Source organism: Typopeltis vanoorti, chromosome 22 (assembly GCF_054136105.1).
Source record: "Typopeltis vanoorti isolate ZY-2024b chromosome 22, IOZ_Tvanoo_1.0, whole genome shotgun sequence".
NCBI lineage: Eukaryota > Metazoa > Arthropoda > Arachnida > Uropygi > Thelyphonidae > Typopeltis > Typopeltis vanoorti.
In genome coordinates this window covers 8,343,326-8,368,725 of record NC_143570.1, presented here as the reverse complement: position 1 = coordinate 8,368,725, position 25,400 = coordinate 8,343,326, and the positions used below count along the sequence as shown (strand labels likewise).

The 25,400-nt window shown below is 35.2% G+C and overlaps 1 protein-coding gene across 1 annotated transcript in view; it reads left to right on the top strand.

The window, feature by feature from the left end:
• The first annotated feature begins 9,506 nt into the window (after positions 1–9,506).
• RpL4 (ribosomal protein L4) overlaps positions 9,507–25,400 on the top strand; it is a 52,120-nt gene continuing 36,226 nt past the window's right edge. Inside the window, exons 1-2 of the mRNA XM_090412364.1 lie at positions 9,507–9,603; positions 19,004–19,181. Coding sequence (XP_090268490.1) covers positions 9,601–9,603; positions 19,004–19,181 — 181 coding nt within the window. The 5' untranslated portion in view covers positions 9,507–9,600. The remainder of the gene's footprint in view (positions 9,604–19,003; positions 19,182–25,400) is intronic.

The following is a 25,400-nucleotide window of genomic DNA, read 5'->3' as shown; positions in this document are numbered from 1 at the left end:
TTGCAACGATATCAGTGGAATCTTGTCGACTTGTAGAAGAGTAATCCGTTACAGACAAAATATATTGTTGGTGGTCATTATGGGCGGTAGTTGGGGTTAAGGGTATTAACGGTCGTTGTGCAGTGCATAGCTGGAAAATTAAGTAGTATCAGAGAAGGTGAGATGTGTCTTGCGGAATATTATATTAATAATAGATTAGAGTGCACTCCCGAGATGAGTTCTTCGACTCTTGGGAGGTGTCAAGTAATAATAATAATAATAATAATAATAATATTTTATTTGACACCTTCAGGGAGTCCGAAGGGTCATCGAGGGAGAGTGTGCCAACAGCATCGAACGATTGGTCCCCTTCCAACTACTAACCGCGATCAAACTTACTTAACTGAGCCATTGGTAGCAGAGGCGCTACCAATCGACCAAACTTTGCTGGCAGTAAAAAGTTAAACGTAATGTTCAGATGCGTTACAAGCATGTCAAAATTTAACTTTTGCAGTCCCAGCAGTTTCTGTTTCTGGAAATGTAGCTCTTGTTGCTGATGCAGCTAGATTCTTATATACTTTTCAGGATACTGTATCCCCTTAATGAGTTTGCTCATCAATGTTGGTCGATTAGACCTAGTTTCCATTTGGCATACCAGTTCACTACCCGACTTCGTCTATATTGACTGAGCTACGGACGCTCATCTATATTGTACTTGATCTTAAATTCTAACTGTTGGATTTCTGAAACAATGTGAATTCTATTGTTTTGAGCCTTGATTTTCAGTTTTTTTTATATCGAAATTTAATCACCAGAGTCCTAGAGGGAAGACCAAATTACTAAGTGAAGTATCAATTAATTCAGTTTCCAATCAATATAAAGGCCGAAAAAATTATGTAGCTAACAAACTTGAATCGAACCTATAACGGTTTTTCTTTGGGCATTCTGGTGCTGTGGAAGGAACACTTTCGTAATTTGCCGAAAATGTTTCTTCCACAGCGTTTATCATTGTTATCTGCTTTTTTTTTTAATCTGTTTCATGAACAAAACTTGTGTAGCTCTGCCAAATGGAATTTACATCCACAGTGAAGAAAGAATGTGTTTCTATGTTTGATTTTAGTAAATAGACTCTAAAGTTCTCTCCTTAAATAATATGTGATTTAGGTGATGTCTGACGCGGGGAGATAGCTTTTTTTCAGAACATCTCGTTTTTAATCCTGAAACTCGAAACTTCGATTTAGAACTCACACTCAGACAACAATATATATAGAGAGAGAGTTTAGGAAGGAGACGATTTTATAGCGGACCTTTTCTGCCATACTATCCTAAAATCATTAAAAATTTTGGGCAAAGCTATCTCTGATGGCTAAGAATAGAGTTCGCTGTTAACGTGTTCAGATAGCTAATGACTGCTAAATGGCCTTGCCCACTTTCTTTTGGACATACGAGGTGCTAGCGAAGCGAAATATTTATTTTTATTTTTTTGAAAAACGAATATATACAGGAATGTTTGCTGAATTTAAAGTAGAATGTAATTATTATATTCAATTTGGCATAATTTTTTAGGCAGTTATAATAAAATGCTATAATTTTATGGGTGTAAATGCGCTCTTTAATAATAAACATTTGTTATCATAATTAATTTATTGGCACTTATAAAGTGAAGGAACATCCTACTTTGGTGTTTCTCCAAAGAGCAAAATAATGTTAACTTTTTTAACTTGTAAATCAAGAATGATCTACAGCTTATGAGATCACCACCTCCATCATTACAGTTGCTTTGGATTGCACTGCTTAAAAAAGAACTTTGTCGAATATCTGGCATAATTACCTTCTAATAGTAATTTGAAGAATGAGATTTCACTTATTTGCCATAATTTTGTTATGACGTTTGGCACAAATTATTTCATAATCTGGATACTCCACTCTTTGGATCAATATGGACCTATGTGGAAGACTTCAGTCTTTCCGTAATCGGGTAGCCGTGTCGTTTAGGCGGTAAAATATTTTTTGTCCCCTAAATTTTTCACAAACCCTAATATTGTTGGATTGCAATCACCAGTTCAGTCCCTCAGGTGGAAGATATGAAGCTTTTTGTCTTTCTTCTTTATTAGTTTTATGCAAATACCAATAGTTTACTAATGGAAAAATGCAAATTTTAAACGTGGGATTTCGTGTAACTCAGAAGATAAATTTGCATGGTCATCTGACGAGCATGGCCAGTTCGAAACTACTTTCCAGTCAGATATATCTTATCAATGAAAGATAAAAGTAGACTTCTGGTGGCAGTTTATATTTTTCATAATTTTTAGTGAAGAGACACCTGATTGAAATCCATTTTTAAAATGAAAGAAGCATGTAAACTGCATAAATGAATATGCATATGTTAACTCCATAAACGAATTAGTTTGAATGCAATCCAACATTTAGTTAGAGTAGTATAGTGCAATGAAAAAATTAAAATAACCACAAACTGAAACGTCTTATAATAAACGTATGTGTTTTTCCCTTTCTCCACATTCTCTTTACCTGGAGGATTCGTTGAGCCCGTATTGAGGGAGATTACTATATATATTTTATGACTGTGTGTGTGTGTGTGTGTGTGTGTGTGTGTGTGTGTGTGTGTGTGTGTGTGTGTGTGTGTGTGTGTGTGTGTGTGTGTGTGTGTGTGTGTGTGTTCACAAGGCTGATTTGTGGGACGAAAAATCCGAGTTTCCGGGTGAGAAAACCCTCTACCATCGTACCAGAAAGGCTGTCTCACATTTAGTTGAAATTGACCAGATAAACGGAAAGGTTTCTCACGTCATAGACAGGAATCGAATCCAGGTCTTTCCGAACAAAGGGTTTTGTCTATACCGAATGAGCTATGGAGGCTTTAAAAATTAAATAATCCAACTGCCAAAAATAATTTCCCAGTTTTGAGATATTTATAATCTATAACTGACGTTACGGACAGAGTAATGTTGAACTTCGGTACTTTTTTTGAAAATGAGTTCACATTAAAGATATGTCTATAGAAGAAATGTGTATATGTCAAAGTATTCTGTGCTAGTCTCACCCCAATGCTGATGAATTCCAACTTATGATATTTACCCAATTCGTATATAAGATTAGGGTTCCAAGATGTGTTTTCAATTCAGCTTCATATTTGTCCTGAAGAGGTTAACTGCAAATTCAATGAATAGGACTCCAAGTAATAGCATGGGAGAAATTTTGTCTCTAATAAATAGTAAATTAATCTAGGAGGTTAGCCTAGTGGCTGTGCGCTTCACAACCATATGCCTGGGGAAGCAGTGTCCTAGGTTCGATTCGCGTCGGTGATGTGAGTAGCTGAAGGATCTTTCTCAGCCATAGCCAAGTTAGCCGGTCTTGGGTGTGGACAGTAGGGTTTTCCCCCAGTTTATTCTGGAGTTTTTCATCTGCAAAGCAGGCAAACTGGCCTCAAGAACTCAACATTATTATTATTTTAACGGTGTATCCATGGAGTCAAAAGATTCATCGCGGGAGACCCGACATTGACACACTAACTATTATTTACACAATAACTGTCATACCTCTCCTTAAATTCATCCACAGTTGAAGCATTCACAACTACCTCTGGCAAACCATTCCACCCATTCACAACCCTCCAAGTAAAAAATCTAGTCCTAACACCCTTGTTAACCACACCCTTACACAATCTCCAGGGATGGCCCCTCGTTCTCTCACATCCTGGTCTTAAGAATATCATCAGTATGAATCTTGTAAAATCCCTTTAACAATTTAAATACCTCTATTATATCTCCTCTCCTACATCTATCAGCTAGTTTTTGGAGCCCACATATCATCATCAATCTATCCTCATAGGGAACATCCCATAGACCTGCAACAATCTTTGTAACCAGCCTCTGAATCCTCTCCACCACTTCCGCATCACCAAGAAATCCTGGCGACCAGATCTGTGCACAATAGTCCAATTACGGCCTTATTAATGCCTTATAGAGTGGAACAATAACTTCCCTATCCCTGCTTGTTAGTGTGTTCCTCAACAACCATGTAATTTGATGTGATGTTTTGGCAATCTTTGCAATATACCCTTTAAACTTAAGTTCTCTGTATACAATAACTCCCACGTCTCTTGTCTCATCAACTTCCTGCAGTTCAGTTCCGTTAATATAGTAAACAGCATGCGATGTCATCCTCCCGTAGTGCATAACCTTACACTTAGCCACGTTGAACTGACAGCCATTTAACTCAGTCCATACCGTCAGCCTAAATAAGTCGTCCTGTAAAATATCCACATCATTTGAATTGATTATCGCTCTTTCCAATTTTGCATAATCAGCAAACAAGTGGATATTTCCATTCAAGGTATTTCCAGTATCATTGATGAACAAATTAAACAATAGAGGACCAAGAACTGAGCCCTGAGGTACACCACGTCACTTGCCTTTTCCTGGACTCAGCGCCTCCATAAACCACTCTTTGATATCTATCCGCCAGCCATCCTTTAATCCAAATCACCATCTTCGGATCCAAACCCATTTGCTCTAATTTATGTAACAGAGTTCCATGTGGAATCCTGACGAAAGCCTTTGCAAAATCAAGCAGTATCACTCAGTAAGGATTTCCTTTATCCAACTCCACTGTTACTTTATTATAGAAAGTAAGAAAATTACTTTGGCAAGACGTACCCTTCACAAAACCATGTTGCCCCTTATAAAGTATCATATTGTTGTCCACCCAGTCCTGAATTCTAATTTTAACCAATTTCTCCAAAATCTTAACCACCACTCCAGATATACTGATTGGTCTATAATTTGCAACCTCAGTCCTAGAGCCTCCCTTGTGCAATGGAACTATTTCCCTCTCTTTCCACTCTATTGGCACTTTACCAGAACTGAGGCTTAAATTAAACATTCTGGTTAGAGGAGTTGCTAATTCTCTTGCACATTCTCGTAACACATGGGCCGATATGCCATCTAACCCAATGGCAGTGTTAGCATTAAGGTTCTTTAATATATTAAGCACCTCAATTTCATCTATCTCTATACTCTCATCAGTCAATTGCACATCTGACACTGCACTATCACTACGAAGATGGTACACGTTTGCGAAATGATCACTAAGCAACTCAACTATTTGATTAGCTTCAGTAATTTCTCTACCATCAACACTTTTTAAAGTGATCTTTCCATGGATATTCTTCTTTTTACTAGCCACATAGCGAAAGAACTCTTTAGGGTTTCTTTTGGATTCATCAGCTAGCTTCCTCTCATAATTAGCTTTGGCTTTCTTTACCATACAGGTTACTCCCTTTGCCTGTACCTTATATTGCTCATTGGAACGCTCGTCACCTTTTTCTTTATACGTCTTCCACAACCTTTTCTTTATATGATTCCTGTTTAATAGTATTATTCATCCATTTTACTCCTACTTGATTTCTCCTTCTGACTCTAGGGATACAGTCTGATACAGCTTTCTTCAAATATTCCATGAGAATCTCCCACACACCATCAACATCTCTCCCCTTGAATTTCTCATGCCATAGTACAGCTGAAAGCTGAGAAGTCAGCTTTCAGCTGTAATTTGCCAATACGTGCTATCTACATTCTCCCTTATTCCCCTTGGATTATAGCAACAACCGATTACATATTTCGCCTTGTTAATCTCTATCTCACACCAAACAGCCTCTATTGAACTGCCCTCTACATACCTGTCACAGTGAGGTACTTCTATCTTTTTTTAGCTTTAATGTTTCGTCTATCATTAATAAAACCCCTCCCCCATTCTGTCATCTCTGTCCTGCCTGAAAATACTGTACCCCTTACATTCAATCCCAATAACTATACCATTCTTGGTTAACCAAGTTTCGCTAATTCCTATAACTTTTTGGCCATGTTGTACTAATGACAAAAATTCTTCACGCTTATTCCTAATACTTCGAGCATTAGTATACATAAACTGCAATACTCCCTTCCTCCCATAATTTCCCTATGTGTGAATTACCCCACTCTGTATACTGTTAACATTATGCGAACAATTAATCCCAATTTCACAGCAATTAATGACCTTAGTACTATTTACAGCTGACTCTATCACCTGCCTCCCTAGCAAATCTCATTTCTCTGTTTATGACCCTTTACTCTGTCCTTTATTAATAAATGTTCTAAATGCCAAGCTCCTAATCCATTTAAGTGCAAACCATCTCTCTTAAAAAACTCCTTCCTTTTATCAAACTCATCCCAGACATTCATAAAATGAATATTCAGTTTCATTTCTTTGCAAAACCTTTTACACAATCTTGACACCATTCCATTTATTATAATTGCTCTTCTGTTCATTTCATCACAATCAAATCGTGGTAGCACACTCATGATCTTTCCACTCTCACTCTTTACATTCATTGCTATCATTAAATCCTTCAAATCCCGTCTTACAGAAAATCTTTCGCTACGTAGATCATTCGTCCCTATAACTGCAATAATCTCACTCACTCTATCTTTCTGCAATTTCACAGCCCCAGTTATATCCTTAATCTTTGACCCTGGATAACACGCTTTAATTACTCTACCATCCTTCACACCCTTAATTATAGAATTCCCATACAGCGCAACATCTTTTTTGTTTCTTCCTAACTTGACATCGTTTACTCCCAGTGATGCTTGTTTTTGTTCCTGAACCTCTCTCACATTCTTTAGTATATCACTCAGCAATATGTGTGTATCTTTTTCTGTACTATTTATTCCATGCACATATTCACTTCTGTCATTCTCATACTTTGTCATTCTTAATCCCCCCATACTTCCTATTCCTTAAAAAACATTAGAACATATTGGAATTCTAAAAGATAGATTATACAATTTGGTCCGATCAAAATTATAAAACATATTACAGTCATTTAAAAATGTTCATTTGTTTCAGGAGAACTTGCACAACACAGTCTACTCTACATGCTTCTATCAGATACATTGGGATATGGCTATATAAAACATGTATGTTCCCTATGTGACTGATGGTAGCTAACTACGAAGTCTTGATGATCACTTAAACTTGGGATATTCGTCAAACCAGAAGTATCATCATATATTACATTAAAACTTCTGCGATCATACGAGTCAATTAATACAGGCAAAACATTTGATATATTAGAAGATGTGGAGTGGACTGCACAATCTTTCGTTTCTACCTTGACAGCAGATTCAAGAGGGGATACTATAGAAACACAAGATGATAGAGATGTTAAGTAATCTGGATTGACATCCCCAGCAACCAGAGAAGAAATGGATGACTCAGATGACATACCCAATATTGTGAATGGCAGATGAGAATCAACCATAGCATCAGAAACCGACAACACACTGCCATGCACACATTCACCTGAATTGATGAAAGGGCCGTCATCACCGCTAAAGACCGTGGCTGGAAGGTGAGAATTAACTTCAGTATCAGAAACCGACAACACATCGTTATGCAGACATTCACCTGAATTGATGAAAGGACTGTTGTCATCACTACCCAAGGTTGTGACTGGTAGGTGAGAATCAACTGTAGCATCAGACACGGAACAAGACAATACACCCGTATGCACTTTCACCTGACAGTTGGCCCTCAGCAACCAAGTGAACAATGATCGGTTTCCCTGCTTCGTGACGATCATAATCTAAAGCTGTCTGCTGTATGCCTTCCACAGAATCATTGTACTTATTAGCAACTTCCAAAAATTCTTTAATTTTTAGGAACTCTGCAGATTTTAACAATGATGGAAGCATATCCCATGAAATATTAATATCACCATGGTACATATATTGGATCATCAACCTTAAATCGTTGAACTTCATGTCATTTAATGTCACAACAGGATGACTACTTGGGTTCTCTAAAAATAAGCTGTACAGAAGAGTGCTGCTTGCAGATAGTAGTACTATTTTGTGAGCCTTAATGGTCATTCCTTCACACGATAATGTTACATCCACCAAACTTTCACTAGCAAGTGATTTATTAAAAACAGATAATATATTAGGTGTGTGATTGTGCCCTTTCAAACAAATTGTCTGTGATCTTGATACCATATTGAGTTCTGAACTAAGTTTAAAATAAAATACTCATATTAAACAACATTAAACAATATCTAACAAAATTTACATACGTTGCTTGAAATAATTATCTCAGTATAGCTCAGAGAATGGCAGTATTAGGCTTAACAACAAGAAGGCGATCACTCTAGCATATCATTCTCAAAATGTTTCATCAAACACGTCATTATATGAATAACCAAAAATATCTAATACAAGGATTTACATTCGTAGCTACATAGATCTAACAGCCACAAGCTGTCACAATAGCGAGATTAGGCTTAGCTACAACGATACATAATCATACAATCTGATACCAAATACAAACCAATTATGTCAAATGCAAAAATATTCGACACAAAATAAACACGCTTGACTTGAAAGAAGCACCTAACTGAGAAATACACAGCTATAAAATATAATTTTTTCAATTTAAAGATGATTAGAAACAAGCCTACACTACTGCGCCGCCACGCCACCTCGACATAGGATATACCGGGGTGTAGGGCTGACTACCTTATCCTGTGAATGGTTTGAGGTTAGTGGCGTAGCTAGCGCTGTAGCCGTCCGGGACGATCCCTGAGTGTACCGTCCCTCTCAATACACACCAAAAATATTACAAAAAGTCAAAACGACTTAGGGAAAGAAATTAAAACACTACGATAAATTTAGTTTAATCCTTTATGCAAGTTTTTTTAAGTTTATTTTAGTTGTAAGTATAGATGTTGAAAACTAATTATTAATTAAGTAATAAAATTACTAATTTAACATAAATAGAAGAATCGTCGAAAAATAAAATTGTGTCTCACGTGAAAAGCGCCGCCCGGGGCGGACCGCCCCCCCCTCCCTAGTTACGCCACTGTTCGATGTCCGATGATTAACTAACCACCCTCTACACCGCAAGGTAAAAGGGGAAAAGGAAGATGAGATGAGATGATAAATAGTAACAATAATTGCGCTTTTTTTTAACATATCGTTTTTTAAGTAACGCAGTGCCAAAACTATAATGTAGAAGGCTGTTGTCCTGAGCTCTGCTTTTCGAAACTTTTGAAATTTCACTGGCACACATTGTATTGATACTTGACTATATAACAATACTGGATACTTGTTATCTTTTCGTTTAATAGTTCTGATGCCAAAATTAACCTTTTTATTTTCATTCCGTTTATACCGCTAATAACAACATTTCTATATGCCCTGGGCGTATAGAAATGTTGTTATTAAGGAAAATTTTAATATTAAGGAACATTAAGAATATTAAGGAATTAATATTAATATTAAGGAACATTTAAGAGGCATGCATATTATGCAAGCTTGCAATTGATTCTCATTTGTGAGGATTTTTATCTTTTATATTATATCTGTTGCTCCTTATTAGCCGAATAATAATTAATACCAAATTTTTCTTCTTATGAATTGTTAATAACTGTGTATTAGTCTCTAATCTTTGTATGCTTTTATTTGCCGGTAGACGGCAGTTGAAATCCGTTCTTGTCAGCCATTTACGTTTATTAAGCAGGCTTTATTCTGGGACACGTGTCTGGGTATTATCTGAAAGGAAAAAGAAATGGTGAGAGTCGATTATAAGTCATAAATCTTAAAAAACTATAAGATATTCTAATATGAAAGACGTGGTTTTATCATTTATAGTATTAAGTTTGTTTCTAATCGCAGTCAATATTGCTTAGCCTCAGACCATTTGGCCGATAGTTTCTTAATGGAGTGCCATAGTCAAATTGATATGAAGATAATATGCGTTGATTCGTTTGTTGTGTTACAATATGACAAAAATCAAGCCGATATTGTTTTAGAACAAAAAGTTTTTTTTTTTTTTAACTTCTGATGGCGGTTATATTTTAATGAATGTGATCGTATGGCCGAATTAACCATGTCATTGGCCAACGAATACCATAAAATTGGGCATATGTTTTTTAATTTTTATTTATTGGAGTTTTTATTTTTTTATCGTATGGTTAACAATAATACATATAAAAATAAAATAAAAAACTTTACCATAGTTGATGATTAAAAAACAACGATGCATGTGTTCTTGTTTTGTATATATTTTGCATTTTCAGTGTAGTACGAATTTCATAACCATAAAAAGCTGATGATTCCTTCATAGATGCATTACAAATAGGGTGTTATTCCAAGCTAAATATAACAACCGGTTTATATTTAGTTCTGAGTAATCACATAACCCGAACATTAAATATTTAATTATGTGCATGGATTATAAAAATGCATGTTGGTGATATAAATACAAATGTACTATAGGTTTACTAATAACCTTTTGTGGGGTGGGAATCACATAAAAAAAAAAAATGTAATGACCTTTATTTACGCCAATGAAATAAACCTATTAATTTTTAACAATACAAAGTTTCAAAGCTGTTGTCACATGGAAAACTTTGTTTCATTTGTGTATTTAGTGAGCTTTCGTGATCGACGCTATCCAGAAGATGGTAGTCAATATTTCTGTCATCTTTCTCATGCACAAAATAGCAACTGTCACTTTCTCACAATGTTAAATTTTTTATATCTTTTCTATAGGCATTCTCATAAAACTGCTATCATTCTGGTATAATCTGCTTTTTGAAACAGCCTTCCTCACATTATTATCATGTGACACCTCCAAGAAGAACAAAGACTCATCGAAGGAGGGCACCTGCTCTACAACCGTCTCCATCAATTGCAATCTGACTATAGCGAACTGCATCATCTGCACCACCAGCAATAATATTTTCACAGACAATCACAAACATCATACCCATGGCAGGATTCAAACCTGCAGCCTTTTTTTTTTTTTTGGATGGAGAGAGCAGATATGCTAACCATTCAGTCAACTAGGCTCTGAGCATTGTAATCTCCATCTCTTATAAAATAATAAAAAGAAAATCACTAATAGTTTCATGCCCAAAATTTACCTGCAAAGAGAGGTTTGTGGTGTTGATATTTAAAAAAAAGAAAAGTGGTTGGTGAATGATTTTAAAGCACTGTAATTAGCTTTATGTAATTAGTGTGTACTTCCAATGTCTTTTGACTCCATGGAGTGGTTTTAATAATAGATATAAGGATCCATAACAAATTCCATAGGAAGCAATATCCAGCAACATAAATTATAGACACCAAAAGAATTAATTAAAAAAAGAAGAAAAGAGGTGCACTGATGAAAAATGCAGAACAGACTGCCTGATCTAAATTTGTTAAAAGAGTAACGTGACAATTTTCTGTCTTGTTTCCTTTAACTGTTAACTTTTTTCCTTTCAGTAAGTTGGTTTTGGAACCATCTGTCTTTCATAATCAGAACATTATTAAAATATTTTAAAAAAATTATATTCTTTCCTTCCCCTCATAACATAGGTACAGCTTTCTAAAATCAGGGCTACTAAAATTCAGAAAAATTCTGCTTACAATCCAGCACAATTACATAGCAATATCAGCTAAAACTTTTTTTAAATAAAACTATTTGCTGCAACATTATCATCTGATTAAATTTAGAACTTATATCTACATTCTCAATGAAAGATATTTCATTATATAAGACATGAAAGATCATTGTTAACCTTACAAAATCGATAAACTGAGTTTGTGATTGATGTAAAGGAACATTAACTAAGCTAACCTTCATGAAAGCCCGTAAACGTTGACAAATTTTTAATGACATGGCTGTGATTTATTTTTGCGAACAAAATCTTGCCATGAAGCTGTTATTAATACAAGTATATTTTTATGTCTAGAGTGAAATATAAAGTGAAAGAGTTGATTGTTTTGTCTGGAATAAATGACTTAAAAGGGGGAAAGTATAGTATGAGGGAGGATATGAAAGAGCTATTGAAAGTAGCAAAAGAAAATAGTGAGTTAAGATGATAAGTCTGTTACCAGAGTATGAGCTGTGAAGGTGGGCCATAATAGCGAATGAGTTGATGCATAGGTTATACAGGAGAAATTAAGTGGGATTTGTTAATGTGTGGTGTGAGTTTGAATGAAAAGACTTATACAAGAAGGGTAATTTGCATCTGAATGGATTTGGTTTTCAGTCTTGAAAAAAAGGTGTTGAATGAAGTGACTTGCATAATCAGGGAAACATGAAGTTTGGGGGGGTGGAGGTGTTGATAGAGTGCACAGATACCAGTGAGGCAGCTGAATGTATGAATATGCAGAAGATACTTAAGTTAGTACCACTGGTGATAAACCAAAATGAGAGTATAAAGCATAAGACAGTGGTGGGCTTAAGGGACTATTGCACTTTATGTACACTAATGCCAGGAGCATTCAGAACAAGAGGGAGGAGCTTTGGGCAATGGTTAGTTCATCCTGTCATGGTGCAACATGACTGACAGAAGATGTAGTTATTGGAATAGAATGTGAAGGGTATAATGTTTTTCAGTGGGGATAGAGAGAAAAGAATGGCAGGAGCTGTATTATTGATGATAACCAATGAACTGCAACTAAAGAAAGTAGGAGCTCAACTGCCTGCCAGTGAAAATAAAACATTTGAGGTCATCTGGCGTGATGTAGTGGCCAGCAGAAGAAAATATACAGTTGTTGCTTCTATAGACCAGGGAATGTAAAGGATGGTATGCATTAACAAATAAGCTCAATGAGTGGAGGGTAGGTAATTATTATGGTGCACTTCAACTATGGGAACCTAGACTGGAAGGAGGAAAGGACACATGTAAAGAAGGAAATGAAATTTATGCAGTTACTAAGGGATAATTATCTGAGACAGAATGTAATGGAATGTACTAGTGATTTTAGAGAGTACTAGATCTAATAATTGCATCAGAGAATTTGTCTATGACCACATTTCCACCAATTAATGAGTGATTATATGGTCTAAATGTGTAGGAAAAGAGGGGAGGTACATGTGGAATTACATGGCTGGGAAGTATGACAAATGTAGGAGATTGCACAGATTGTTGCCATGGCATGTGAAACTGCAAGGGATGGATGTTAGTACATGAGAAGTGGCAAAGGAGTGTCTGAGTGAAGCAATAGCAGACTGCATATCTAGAGTCAGGAGAATAAATCAAGTGGGAGTTAAATCCATTGTTTAAAGAATTTAACCAAAGGGACTTTGTACAGTGCAATGTCTGCAAGATGTATGCATTACCAAAGGCAAATGGAATTTGGTTTGAAAGTGATACTGGTGGGAAAGTGAAAATGCTATTAAAGCGAGGGTCAAAAGTGCAAATCAGGTTGCAAGATTGAAGTGGTGGACAGAACAGAGAATACCCGTGAAAATGTGTGTGATGATGATGATATGACTGAAAGAGGGTAAAAGAAGGGTGATCTGGGTTTCTTGGCAATGAGCAGGTGGAGAGGATCCAGAGGCAAGTAACCAAGATGGTAGCAGGTAAATGGAATGAACCTCACAAGAACAGGTTGAAGATTTGTGGGTTACAAAAGGCAGAAAAGGGATGATATGATGAAACATACAAATTACTGAAGAGTTTTTACAATATTAATATAGAGGAAATTTTTCAGAACAGATCTGGTGGTCGGAGAACTAGCGACCATCATGGGAAACTGAGCAGGAGTGTTAGAACTAGGTTTTTTGCTTGGAGAGTGGTGAATGAGTGGAATATGTTGCTAGAGTCTGTTGTGGGCACCATGACTGTGAATAATTTCAAAGCAAATTATGATTGATACTGTGCAAAGACCTCCTTTGAGTCCAAGGACTCCATGAAGTAGCCTATAATAATAAATGGATGAATACCAACATTAAGCTGGAACTACAAAAAAAAAAATTCTGGAAGGGATTAGCCTATAATAATAAATGGATGAATACCAACAATAATCTGGAGTAGCCTATAATAATAAATGGTTGAATACCAACATTAAGCTGGAACTACAAAAAAAAAATTCTGGAAGGGATTTGAGAGGTGGCCAGCAGGCTCATGAGGCAGGACAAAGCACAGGCTAGTAGAAGGTAATAAGTGTGATAAGAAAGACAAAAGCAGAGTATAGAAGGAAATTAGCAGTGCAGTCCAAAGATAATCCCAAACAGCTATTTTAGTATGTTGCAAGTAAATGGAAGAATATTTATCAGAGAATGACTTGAATGGATGCCAGTGGTAGGAAGATAGCAGAATCAGGCAAAATAGTAGAATTACTAAGTGAGCAAAGGCTTATATTGAAACTGAGGTAAATAAACTGGAGATGCATAGCATCTTATAGAACCTAGATGTGAATACAGTGGTAGGTAGATGGTATATCACCAAGTTTTAAGAGTTGCAAAGAAATTGGCAGTATCATGTTTAATCTGTTTCATGTATCATGTTTTTTATTTCAGTATCATGTTTTTATCATGTTTAAGTATACCCTATTTGATCACAAAAGAAACGAAGATATTATGAAAGAATTAAACCAAGAACCAGTAATAGAAAAAATTAAAAAATATAAACATAAATGGATGGAACACGTTCAAAAAATGAAAACAGAAAGATTACCAAAACAAGCCTTAAAGTACAAGCCATTAGGAAAAAGAAAACCAGGACGTCCTCTTAAACGATTCAACAATGACTTCTAAGGCCAGAACAGGCCATGCTAAGCCTAAATACTTGCTACGTATGATGATGATGATGTTGTTTAATCTCAGCTCTGAGTTGGTCCCAAGGGTTGGGGAGGAGGGGGGAATAGTTCCATTGCATAAAAATGGCTCCAAGAGTGATATAGCAAATTACTGACCAACAGCATATCAGGAGTCATAGTCAAGGTAATGAAGTTGGTCAAGAACAAAATACAGGAATGGATAGACAGAAATGGGATACTACTTGGAGGGCAACATGGTTTTGTAAAGAGTAGGTTGTCTCAGTAAATTGCTCATGTTTAATAATAAAGTGATAGAGCTGGACTTTGCAAAGGCTTTTGACAGGACACCACATGGAATTCTAATTTAAAAAATTGCATCACATGGGGATGGATATAAAATTGAAGTGTATAAGAGGATGGTTGGAGAGAGATTTAATTTGTACATTAAGGATATAGGCAAGGATCTGAGAGAAACTATTCACTTGTTTGCTGATGATGCAGAACTGAGTAGATCATGAAGTTAATAAAGATGTTAAATTTTTGCAGGTTGATTTGGATAGACTAGCAGGTTATCAAAGAAGAATGGATATCAGTTTAATGTGGCAAAGTGTAAGGTTATGCATTTTGGGATGAGAAGATCACCAGTATACCACATTGCTGGAACTGTACTCCAGGAAGATGTTGAAAGTTTATTTTTCACTTGGTTAGACTATAATAAATTTAGTTTCTTTATCCAAGTGTGAGCAAACAAAGTTTGTGCCTGAAAGTATCTTCAGGACTGGGGTAAGGTAGTACAACACCAGGCAACTTGTTGCAAAGGTAGAGCAAGCTAACAGCACTCCTAATCTCAGTATCTCCCATAATGCAAAACACATCTCCTTGCGGATATGTATAATGTTTTGCATTAAGGCAGTGTTTCTCAAACTTCAGATATCTGCGTACCCCCTAATTAATTAATTAAAAAATAAATAAATTAATTAAAATTAGATATCTATTTTATTTGAATTTATATGTTCATGTAAACAAAAAATATGATTTATTTTTAAATTTTGGTTCTCTAGAGATGTCGGACGACACACTCATCAATTTCATTTGATCCAGATGCAATATCAATGTTTTCTTGTTGCTTACAGCTACTTGTATTTGCTATATTGCTCTCTTTTGGGGGTTTTATAAATCCAATCTTTAACCGATGATCCACATGTAAGAATTTGAAAGCTAAAAAAAAATACTGTATTTACTCGAATATAACTAACTTTTTTCCCAAAATTAAAACTAGAAAATTGGGTTGTGAGATACGTGTGGGAATTTTCGGAAACTAAAGTTTTCAGAAAAAAACTGAAAATGGTGCTACTTACCAAGAAGCTCTACTCACTATCACTACTTTTGGCATCGAGAACAGTTTCTTTGTGTGCATTGTCAAAATCATCTACCCAAATAGCATCATCTTCTTTCCCATTATTTCAAGCAAAAATTACTAGTAATTTTCAAGACTTGAGATACGTGGAGCAGCGAAGAACTGCATATGATTGATGCGGTACAAAAGATCGTGCGAACCAAAGACAAATTAGCATTTCAACAGTTGAGTTGAAATGCTAATTCCCTTCAACCGAATTCTGTAATATCTGAAACACATTCACTATATATTTCTTAGTTTTAACACGTTATAGCAAAACCATATGTTTTATGGCAACATATGGTTTTGGCTTGGTCTATATAGCAGTTTCTGTTGAAGAGGGGATGTGATTCATCATTCAGTGCCATTTTATCCTGGTTGTCTCTAATTGCATTGTTTGTTGAAAAATATAATGACTCCTTTAATTATGCATAGCCAAAAATTGCCACGTATCCCCTAATGACCTTTTGCGTACCCCCCAGGGGGGTACGCGTACCACACTTTGAGAAACGCTGCATTAAGGGAAGGGCCACTATCCAGACTAGTTTCGACCTTTATTGAGGTCGCTTCAGGGGGGGAGCCAGACCCAAGTGGAGATACCAGACAGAAGCAATAGCAAGGTCATCTCTACCCATAGGAGTTGCCAAACGGTGTGCTACCTTTTTATTAAATTACTCTGGATTTAGACAAAGATGTTGAAAGTTTATTTTTCATTTGGTTAGACTATAATAAATTTAGTTTAATCCTTTATCCAAGTGTGAGCAAACAAAGTTTGCACCTGAAAGTATCTTCAGGACTGGGGTAAGATAGTACAACACCAGGCAACTCGTTGCAAAGGTGGAGCAAGCTAACATCACTCCTATCTTGATGATAGCTTGCTCCTCCTTTGCAACGAGTTGCCTGGTGTTGTACTATCTTACCCCAGTCCTGAAGATACTTTCAGGTGCAAACTTTGTTTGCTCACACTTGGATAAAGGATTAAACTAAATTTATTATAGTCTAACCAAGTGAAAATAAACTTTCAACATCTGTCTCTAAATCCAGAGTAATTTAATAAAAAGGTGACACACCGTTTGGTAACTCCTATAGGTAGAGATGACCTTGCTAATGCTTCTGTCTGGTATCTCCACTTGGGCCTGGCTCCCCCTGAAGCAACCTCAATAAAGGTCAAAACTAGTCTGGATAGTGGCCCTTCCCTTAATGCGTAACTTTATACATATCCGCAAGGAGATGTTTTGTATGGGAGATACTGAGATAGGAGTGATGTTAGCTTGCTCCACCTTTGCAATGAGTTACCTGGTGTTGTACTACCTTACCCCAGTCCTGAAGATACTTTCAGGTGCAAACTTTGTTTGCTCACACTTGGATAAAGGATTAAACTAAATTTATTATTGTACTCCAGGAAATTGACAAAGCCAGAGACTTGAGAGTGGTAGTGGATAGGGAGTTAAAGTTTAGAGGGCATATTGCAAAAGTGGCTAAAGCAGTTCATCGAATTACTTGGTTGCTGAAGAATACTTTGAACAGAGATAAGCAAGTTATTATACCTCTTTATAGTGCCTTAGACCTCGTCTTGACTACTGTGAACATATCTGGTCACCTGGGTTTCTTGGGAATGAGGTGGAGAGGATAGAGGTGAGTGACCAAGATGGTAGCAGGTCTATGGAATAAGCTTTATGAGGATAGGTTGAAAATTTGGGGATTACAGAAATTGGTTGATAGGCCAAAAAGGAATGATATGATTGAGACACAAATTACTGAAGTTTTTTATGAGATTAATACAAGAAATTTTTTCAGAACACGTCTGGTGGTGGGTGAACTAGGGGCCATCCTTGGAAACTGAGATGAATGTAGTTAGCAAGGGTGTCAGGACTAAATTTTTTTGCTTGGAGAGTGGAATAAGTTGCCAGTCTGGTGCCATGACTGTGAAGGAGTTCGAAGTGAAGTGTGATAGATACTGTACAGATATTGACATGATGTTTAGGACCTCCTTTGATGAGTAAAGACTCAATGAGGTTGCCCATAATAATAATAATATTTATCTCAAAGCTGTAGAACATGAAGTATGTGTTAGTATTTGAGAAAAGCTTTGTGTTTGAATAAATGCATATTATATTCAACTTGAACTTCAAATGCAAGGCACAAAACAAAATTATGATATTAGCACTTCAGTTTTGCAGTCACAATGCTTAACTTATGATGAAATACATCATAAGTTAAGTTGATTTGGTAAAGGCAACTTGGATAACATGGAATGCTCAAGTGTCTATTTGTCTTATTGTTTTGTTTTTAAGGCTTCACTTAAAGCAGTTTGTTTCACTTCAAAAATTTCTAATATGGCAGACAGTTCTGCATATATTATATATTGAATTTAGCCAGGCTCATACCTTGCCTTTTATGCAAAGAGAATTTTCACCGGCATTCAAAATTAAACTTAGATATGTTACATTTAAAAAAATAATAATAAATACTTGTTACCTGGTCCATGATCTAAATACCAGAATTGAATTATAAGATTAGGTTGAATGTTTCATATTTCCAATGGAGACTGTGATATTATTATTATTAGTTGACACCTCCAGGGAGTTCAAAGACTCATCGAGAGAGAGAGAGTGTGCCAACAGCATCGAATGATTGAACCCCTTCCAACTACTAACCGCGCTCAAACTTACTTAACTGAGCCATTAGTAGCAGAGGCTCTACCAATCGACCAACCTTTGCCGGCTAATTCTTACGATTCATGTCAGAACTAAAAGTAGATGTAGAGTTTTGGTTGTGTGCTGCAGTTACTTTTCAGCTATTGTTTTAAATACGTCTCCATACTTTTTTGATAGTTGACTAGGTAGTGACTAAGATTAGAATATAAGATTAGAATAGAAACTTGATGTTGAGATGTGAAAACACTGAAATGGCCTACTGTGCACTAAATTATTAATCTTTTAAACTACATTACAAATACAGAAAATCAGTTATAGTAACAACTGAAGTATAATGTAAAAGTAAAATTTATAATTATTTTTCTCCAATTCTGTTTTAGGCTGTTGCTGCAGCTAGACCATTGGTCACTGTTTACAGTGAGAAGAATGAACCATCAGGTAATGCAGTATGCTTGCCTGCTGTGTTTAGAGCACCCATTAGACCTGATATTGTTAATTTTGTGCACATGAATATGGCCAAAAATCGACGCCATCCTTATGCTGTATCTAAAGAAGCTGGTAAGCATTTTAAACTTTTTGCAAATTTTTACATATTTTACTTTTGTTTTTTTATGAATAATGTTTTAATAAAATTTCTTTTATAGTCGTTTCCTGGTTCTTAAGAAATTATTTAATAATTTCTTGGTCCACTAGAAATTTGCCTGCTTGCTTCATTTCTCAAATTTTAGTGTCTAAAAACCAAGCATTTCTTTTCAGTTTAAAACTATCTTTAGATAGTTTTAAACTATTCAAGATGTTTGGATAGAATGCAGGCAGATGGTGCAGAAGAGATTACTCAGCTAATGAGTGCCGACTTTGCTAAGACCCATCGACCTGGTGTACCTGAGAGCTCACTGCTCATCTATGCTGACTAATGACTCAAATGTATGAAGAGGGAGGTACTATAGTTGGATAAGCTAAGAATTTGACTGTAGTGGCTAATAGATTTCAGCACTAAAGGAGTATTCAGTAAGGTGAAAGTTATACAGGAATGGAAAGAATATGTGATAATCCTGTTGCATGAGGATAGTGCAAAGACAGATGTATCGAATTATTGATCTGTAGTGGCAATTTTGGAAAAGTCGAGAGTTTCCCATGCAGAATTTGTTTGACAGAGAATCTATATTTTGTAATGAACATGGGTATATTAATAATCATTTTGAGTAACTTCCCACATTTTATCTTATAGTTGAGTTAGATCTGGGCAGTGAATACATCATGATGCTTTTAGACTTTGCTATGGCTTTAGACATATTACAGATGGAAGGCTGTTGCATAAGTTGAAGGATATGGGATTGGATTGGAAACTATTAGTTCAGTTAAGAGTGGCCACTTGACAAGGATCAAAAAGAAGGTATGGGAGTTGAAATTAAGATGACCCAGTGGTGTGTACTCCAGGGTTGATTATTATTTTTTGACTTCCATGGGATCACAAGACTCATTGTTCTAAAAATTGAGATGTAAGAAGAGGAATTCATCATAAAATATTATTATTGGAAAATCACTTATGTTTAATTTAAATGTCTTTATTTCTAAAATTTTCAGCAAGTTTCATAGCCATTGTCAATACAACTATAGGAAAATGTAAAAAAAAAAAAAAAAAAAAAATTCATTTGAAAGCACATGATATTATGTGCACTGACTGCAGGAGAATAGCTCCATCTGCATTAATAGACGTCCAAAATAAATTACAACAAAATAATTTAGTAATAAATTATTTTTAAATACATTTAAAAAAAAAAAAAATTAATTACAAAATAAAGAACACATGAATGGTGAGTAAATTTCTCAAAATTGAGAAAATTTTAGGAATCATTTTTGTTCAGGTTTGATTGAGCTATTCCTCAATCTGATTACATTGTTTGTTCCAACAGCTAAAGTATCCTGAATTAATGACAGTCAAATAATTTTATATCGGGAGGAAAGACTTTTAACATATGGTGTAATTCAATTGTGTATCTGTCAGAGGGATATTTGTAAAGAGTGAGACTACATCAAAAGTTACTAGAAGATCTGTGGGTTCTAAGGATAATCCTGGAATTTTATTCTTGAAATCAAGAATTTTTTATGAAGGAGAATAATTTCCAGTAAATGCAGAAAGATTAGATAGGTATTTTGAAACTTATTATTAATAATGTGACACCTCCAATGAGTTCAAAGACTCATCATGGGAGGGTACTCCATTCCACTCTGCTACGTGCACCTTACTGTCTCCCCTACTAAACGCACAACTACCATCTACTGCCCATCACCACAATGAACAGTATTTTTTGTTCTGATGATAGATTTGTCTGTGTGGGATGAAAAATCAAAATGTCGGGGGGGGGGGGGCTGCTACCCTATGAGATCATATAGCTCACATAGCCACTAAAGATGGAATATCAATTTGAGCAGTTGGCAATAGTTCTTTTATATGCAAATTAATTTAAAAGCTGAATTATGTATTGCCAAAGAAACAGTCATAACCTTAAAGCTAACTTTGAACTTCTGTGAACATAAAAAGAGCAAAAATTAAAGAATTAATAGAATTTGATCACTGACTTAGTCTTATTTTAGATGTGTAGATGAGTATTGGAAACAAAAGATTTGACTATTGTCATTCATTGAGATGGCCCAAATTTCTAATTTAGGACTGTGCTTCATATACCCATAAAATGTTTTTCAATGATATTCAAAATCGTGTGGATGTCTAACACCCTATGCTGTTCACAGTAGGTTTTAATAGCACATTTTCTTTATGCGATTTAGGAAGACAATACAGTCTTGGAGCAAAAACATGAACTTTTAATCTTTTTACTGTTTCTTCCCAAGAATGAAATTCATCCAAGAAGCTATTAAATTTATTGGTTTGTGATTGAATGGGGGCCTTTATGAGTGCTTTTGTACATAGAACAGTCTCGAAGTAGATTGTTTTCTAAAATAATTGTTCTTATCATGAACTACAATTGCTCGACCTTTGTCATCCTTGGTAATAATTGTTTTTATGTTTTAGAGACGATAAGGATTGAAATTCCTTCTTGGGTAGATTATTCAGAAGATATTGATTTAAATAAAATTATGTGCTGCTTTAAATCTAATTTTACTTGCTAAATTATATGAACTGGTCACAAAGGATCCATGATCAGAATTGTTTTTGGAGCTACCGCATAGTCTAATCCTTTTGATGATACTAATATTAATGACATTTTTGGAAGAGTCAAAAACTAGTTATGACTGGTCAGTAGACATTGAAACTTCTGAATATGATGCTGTTCAACTGACAAAAAAAAAAAAACTTGTGTCCAAAGAAATCTTGTAAACGGTGTCAAATTCTTCAACAGATAATATATTAAATAATTCACTCATAATAGAGTCAGTATTTCGATTGATAAAAATAAGTTTCTTTGCTTCTTGAATCTGATTAATTAGCAACGAAAAAACCTACATGTCTGTAAATTCAATGTGCTTGAGGTGAATGAAACTTCTTTTAATTTTCTAATAAGTTGGATTCAACTGAGCTCTCCTCATCATTTTAGAAAAATTGGTCTATTTATACATTTTGCCCTGTTTAATAGATTCTTTCCTGACGTAGATGTTAACTTAAAATTATGCTTTCTGTAAAGCAGATGAATTGTTCTAAAAATCGAGATATAAGAGGAAGAATTCTCATAAAAACATTATTACCAGAGTCACTAACATTTAATTTAAGTGTCTTTATTTGTAATAAAGATAATAAATTCTATTGTCAATACAATTATTTTGGATAGTTATTAATGTAGATGGAGCTATTCTCCTGCAGCTGATAGTGCATATATCACACACTTTCAATTGAATTGTTTTTTTTTTTTTTTTTAGAATTGTGTTGGTCCATTAATGGCTGTAAAACAGCCTTAAATTTTACAAATAAAGAAATTTAAATTAAATGTGATTCCGGTAAAATATTTTATGATGAACAAGACTCGTGGGAGTTCAGTAGAAAGTATTGTACCACTCCTTAAGCTCATCCACTATTTGCACGTTCATCACCCTCTCAGGCAATGCTCTTACTACTCCATGCAAAACACTTATTTCTTGTCCTTTTACAGATTACTTTTTTTGTACTTCCAGGAGTTGCCTCCTTGTTCCTTTTTCTTGTTCTACTATATGAATAATCTCATTAGTTAATCTGATAACTCTTAAACAGCTTAAATGTCTCAATCATATCCTCCCTTTGTCTTCTATCCTTCAAACTCTACAGTCTGCATGCCCTCAGTCTTTCCTCATAATCAGCATTGTATAGTGCTGATATCATATTTGCTATCTGTCTCAGCACCCTCTCCAAGGTTACTTCATCCCTTCAAATCCTGGTGATCATATCTGAGCACAGAAATCCAGTTGTGGTCTTGATCATTGATGTATATAATTAATTCTTTGTCCATTGTTATTCACTGTGTACAATTAATGACATGGGGGTAAGGATTTGACAGAAGCTGGTGCAAAGATAGGGTAATTAGGGATGCACTTAACATATAGCACTTGCAGACCAATTTGAATAGACTGGAATTGTGGGCAGGTGAAAATGGATGTCAAGTTCAGTATTAGTAAATGGAAAGTTATGCACTGTGGTATGAGAGATTTTCATTGACATGTTACCTTAATAGGGTCATTCTAAAAGAAAATGCTGCGGCTAAGGATCTTGAGGTTTCAGTAGATAGGAAGCTGAAGTGACTAAGGTCTATATAGCAAAAGATTGCAAATGTCTCAGAGGATGATAGCAATGATGAAATAAACATTGACTTGTTTTGATAAGGAAGTCTTTTCACATCTTGATATGTTTGCACTTGACTATTATTGTGTGCAGATCTGCTCTAGTTTCCAGGGTGATGCAGATGGTGCAGATGTAAACTATATTCTAGTCATAGTATAATCTAACAATTTTCAAACACTTACATTACTCCCAACCATGAAAGGTTATTTGCAAACCTATAGTACATTTGGTACCATTTGTGAACTAAGGATTTTTTCTATTTTTTTTATCAATTTTATATTATATTTTTTGCATTTTTAATTTATTTTTTTCATAGTCCAGAAACCCTGCTCTAGAGACTCCAAATATGGAACTTTTTCCAAGCCAATTTAGGCACTCATCAAGCAGGGTGGTGGTCTCACACTGGGCAGTGGAATTCATCTCCTACCTAAGAAACAATTACAAACTTCCATACTCACGGCAGGTTTCAAACCTGCAGCCTGTTGGTTGGAGAGTGGGTACACTAATCACTCAGCTGGCCAGGCCAAATTAGAATTATATATATAGAATTTATTAAAACTCCAGTGTCATATGGACCTCATCTGGAAGAAAAGATCAGTTAACTACATTCTTTCTTAATCTTTCCTTCTTTTACCTTTAAGGTATTGAGGGTTTCTGTTGTTATCCACAACCGTTATATGAGGATAAGGTTGTTGGCCCTGTGCCTTGTGGCGTATCCTCTGTCTGTAGAAGCATTGTTCTTAAGCCAGTTTGCCTGCTTACAGGAGGAAAAACCCTGTAGTCCATACCCAAGACCAGCTAACTTGGCTATGCCTGAGAAAGATCCTAAGCTCTTCATCACTGATTGTTTCGTATGTGCTTTGTAACCATATGCCTGGAAAAGGAGTGTCCTGGGTTTGATTCCCCCATCGCTGATTATGAAGCACATAGCCGCTTGGCTAACTGCATGAACAACTACATTCAAAACATGAATGTACAGACTTTGTAAAATATATAATTGTCTATATATATATATATATATATATATATATATATACATACATACATACATACTAGGGGAGCTACGGCACCTAACCCCCCGTGTTCCGGACTGGTAGGCCAGTTCTCCTTGAATTCTGATGACTCAAATTTTGAAACCTCGAGGGGTCCCCCCCCTTTCCCGGCTGGTAAGCTGGTTATTTTTGGTTCAGATGCTCGGAGCTTGCTCCACCTTTGCTGCGCGTTGCCCCTTCTTGCACTACTTCCGAGTTGCCCTCATGTTGCACTACTTGCTAAGACTTGAAAACAGCCATTTTTGTTCAATATCAGCTTTGTCTTATATATCTCTAAAAATAGTGCCACGTTTAATATTTTTCTATTTAAAAAAAAGTATTATTTTCCTCAAATTTTTTATATAAAAGTAATTACACTAACACCAAATTATTATTAATGACTATTAAATATATGTTATATTAAGAAGCTGAACAAAAAACGTGACATAAAAATGTTATATAGAAGCGTTACATAAAAAGGCTTATTTTATATCTATAGAGTAAATTAACAATATTTTATCACAATTATTTATAAACATTAGTGATATAATTTTATTCATTATAAGTGAATTGTATTGAAATAAAGCAATCCAAATTTCATTTTGTGTTCTATAATGCATGTTAATATCTTTTAAGGTTGCTTTTAAGCCACCTTTTTTTTTTTTTTTAAGGTTATTCTTTCCAGTAAATACATATTGCATTGCTACTTAGGGAAAAAAAAATTTACATATTGGCACTGATCAGCATAAAGATTGTCTGCACATTTTCTTAACTATAGTTAAGATTTATATAAAGAAATTTTAATAGCATTGAAAGTAGATTGTCTCATTATTTTTGCACTGATAATTCTGCTTTATTAGCATGAATGTGCAGTTTTATTTCTTGACTAACAATTGCTTCCTTTCATTGATGGCTTATTTTTGAGGTCTTAGAATTATAAAGATCTTCTATTTGTTCAACTTTTTTCATAACTAACGGAAT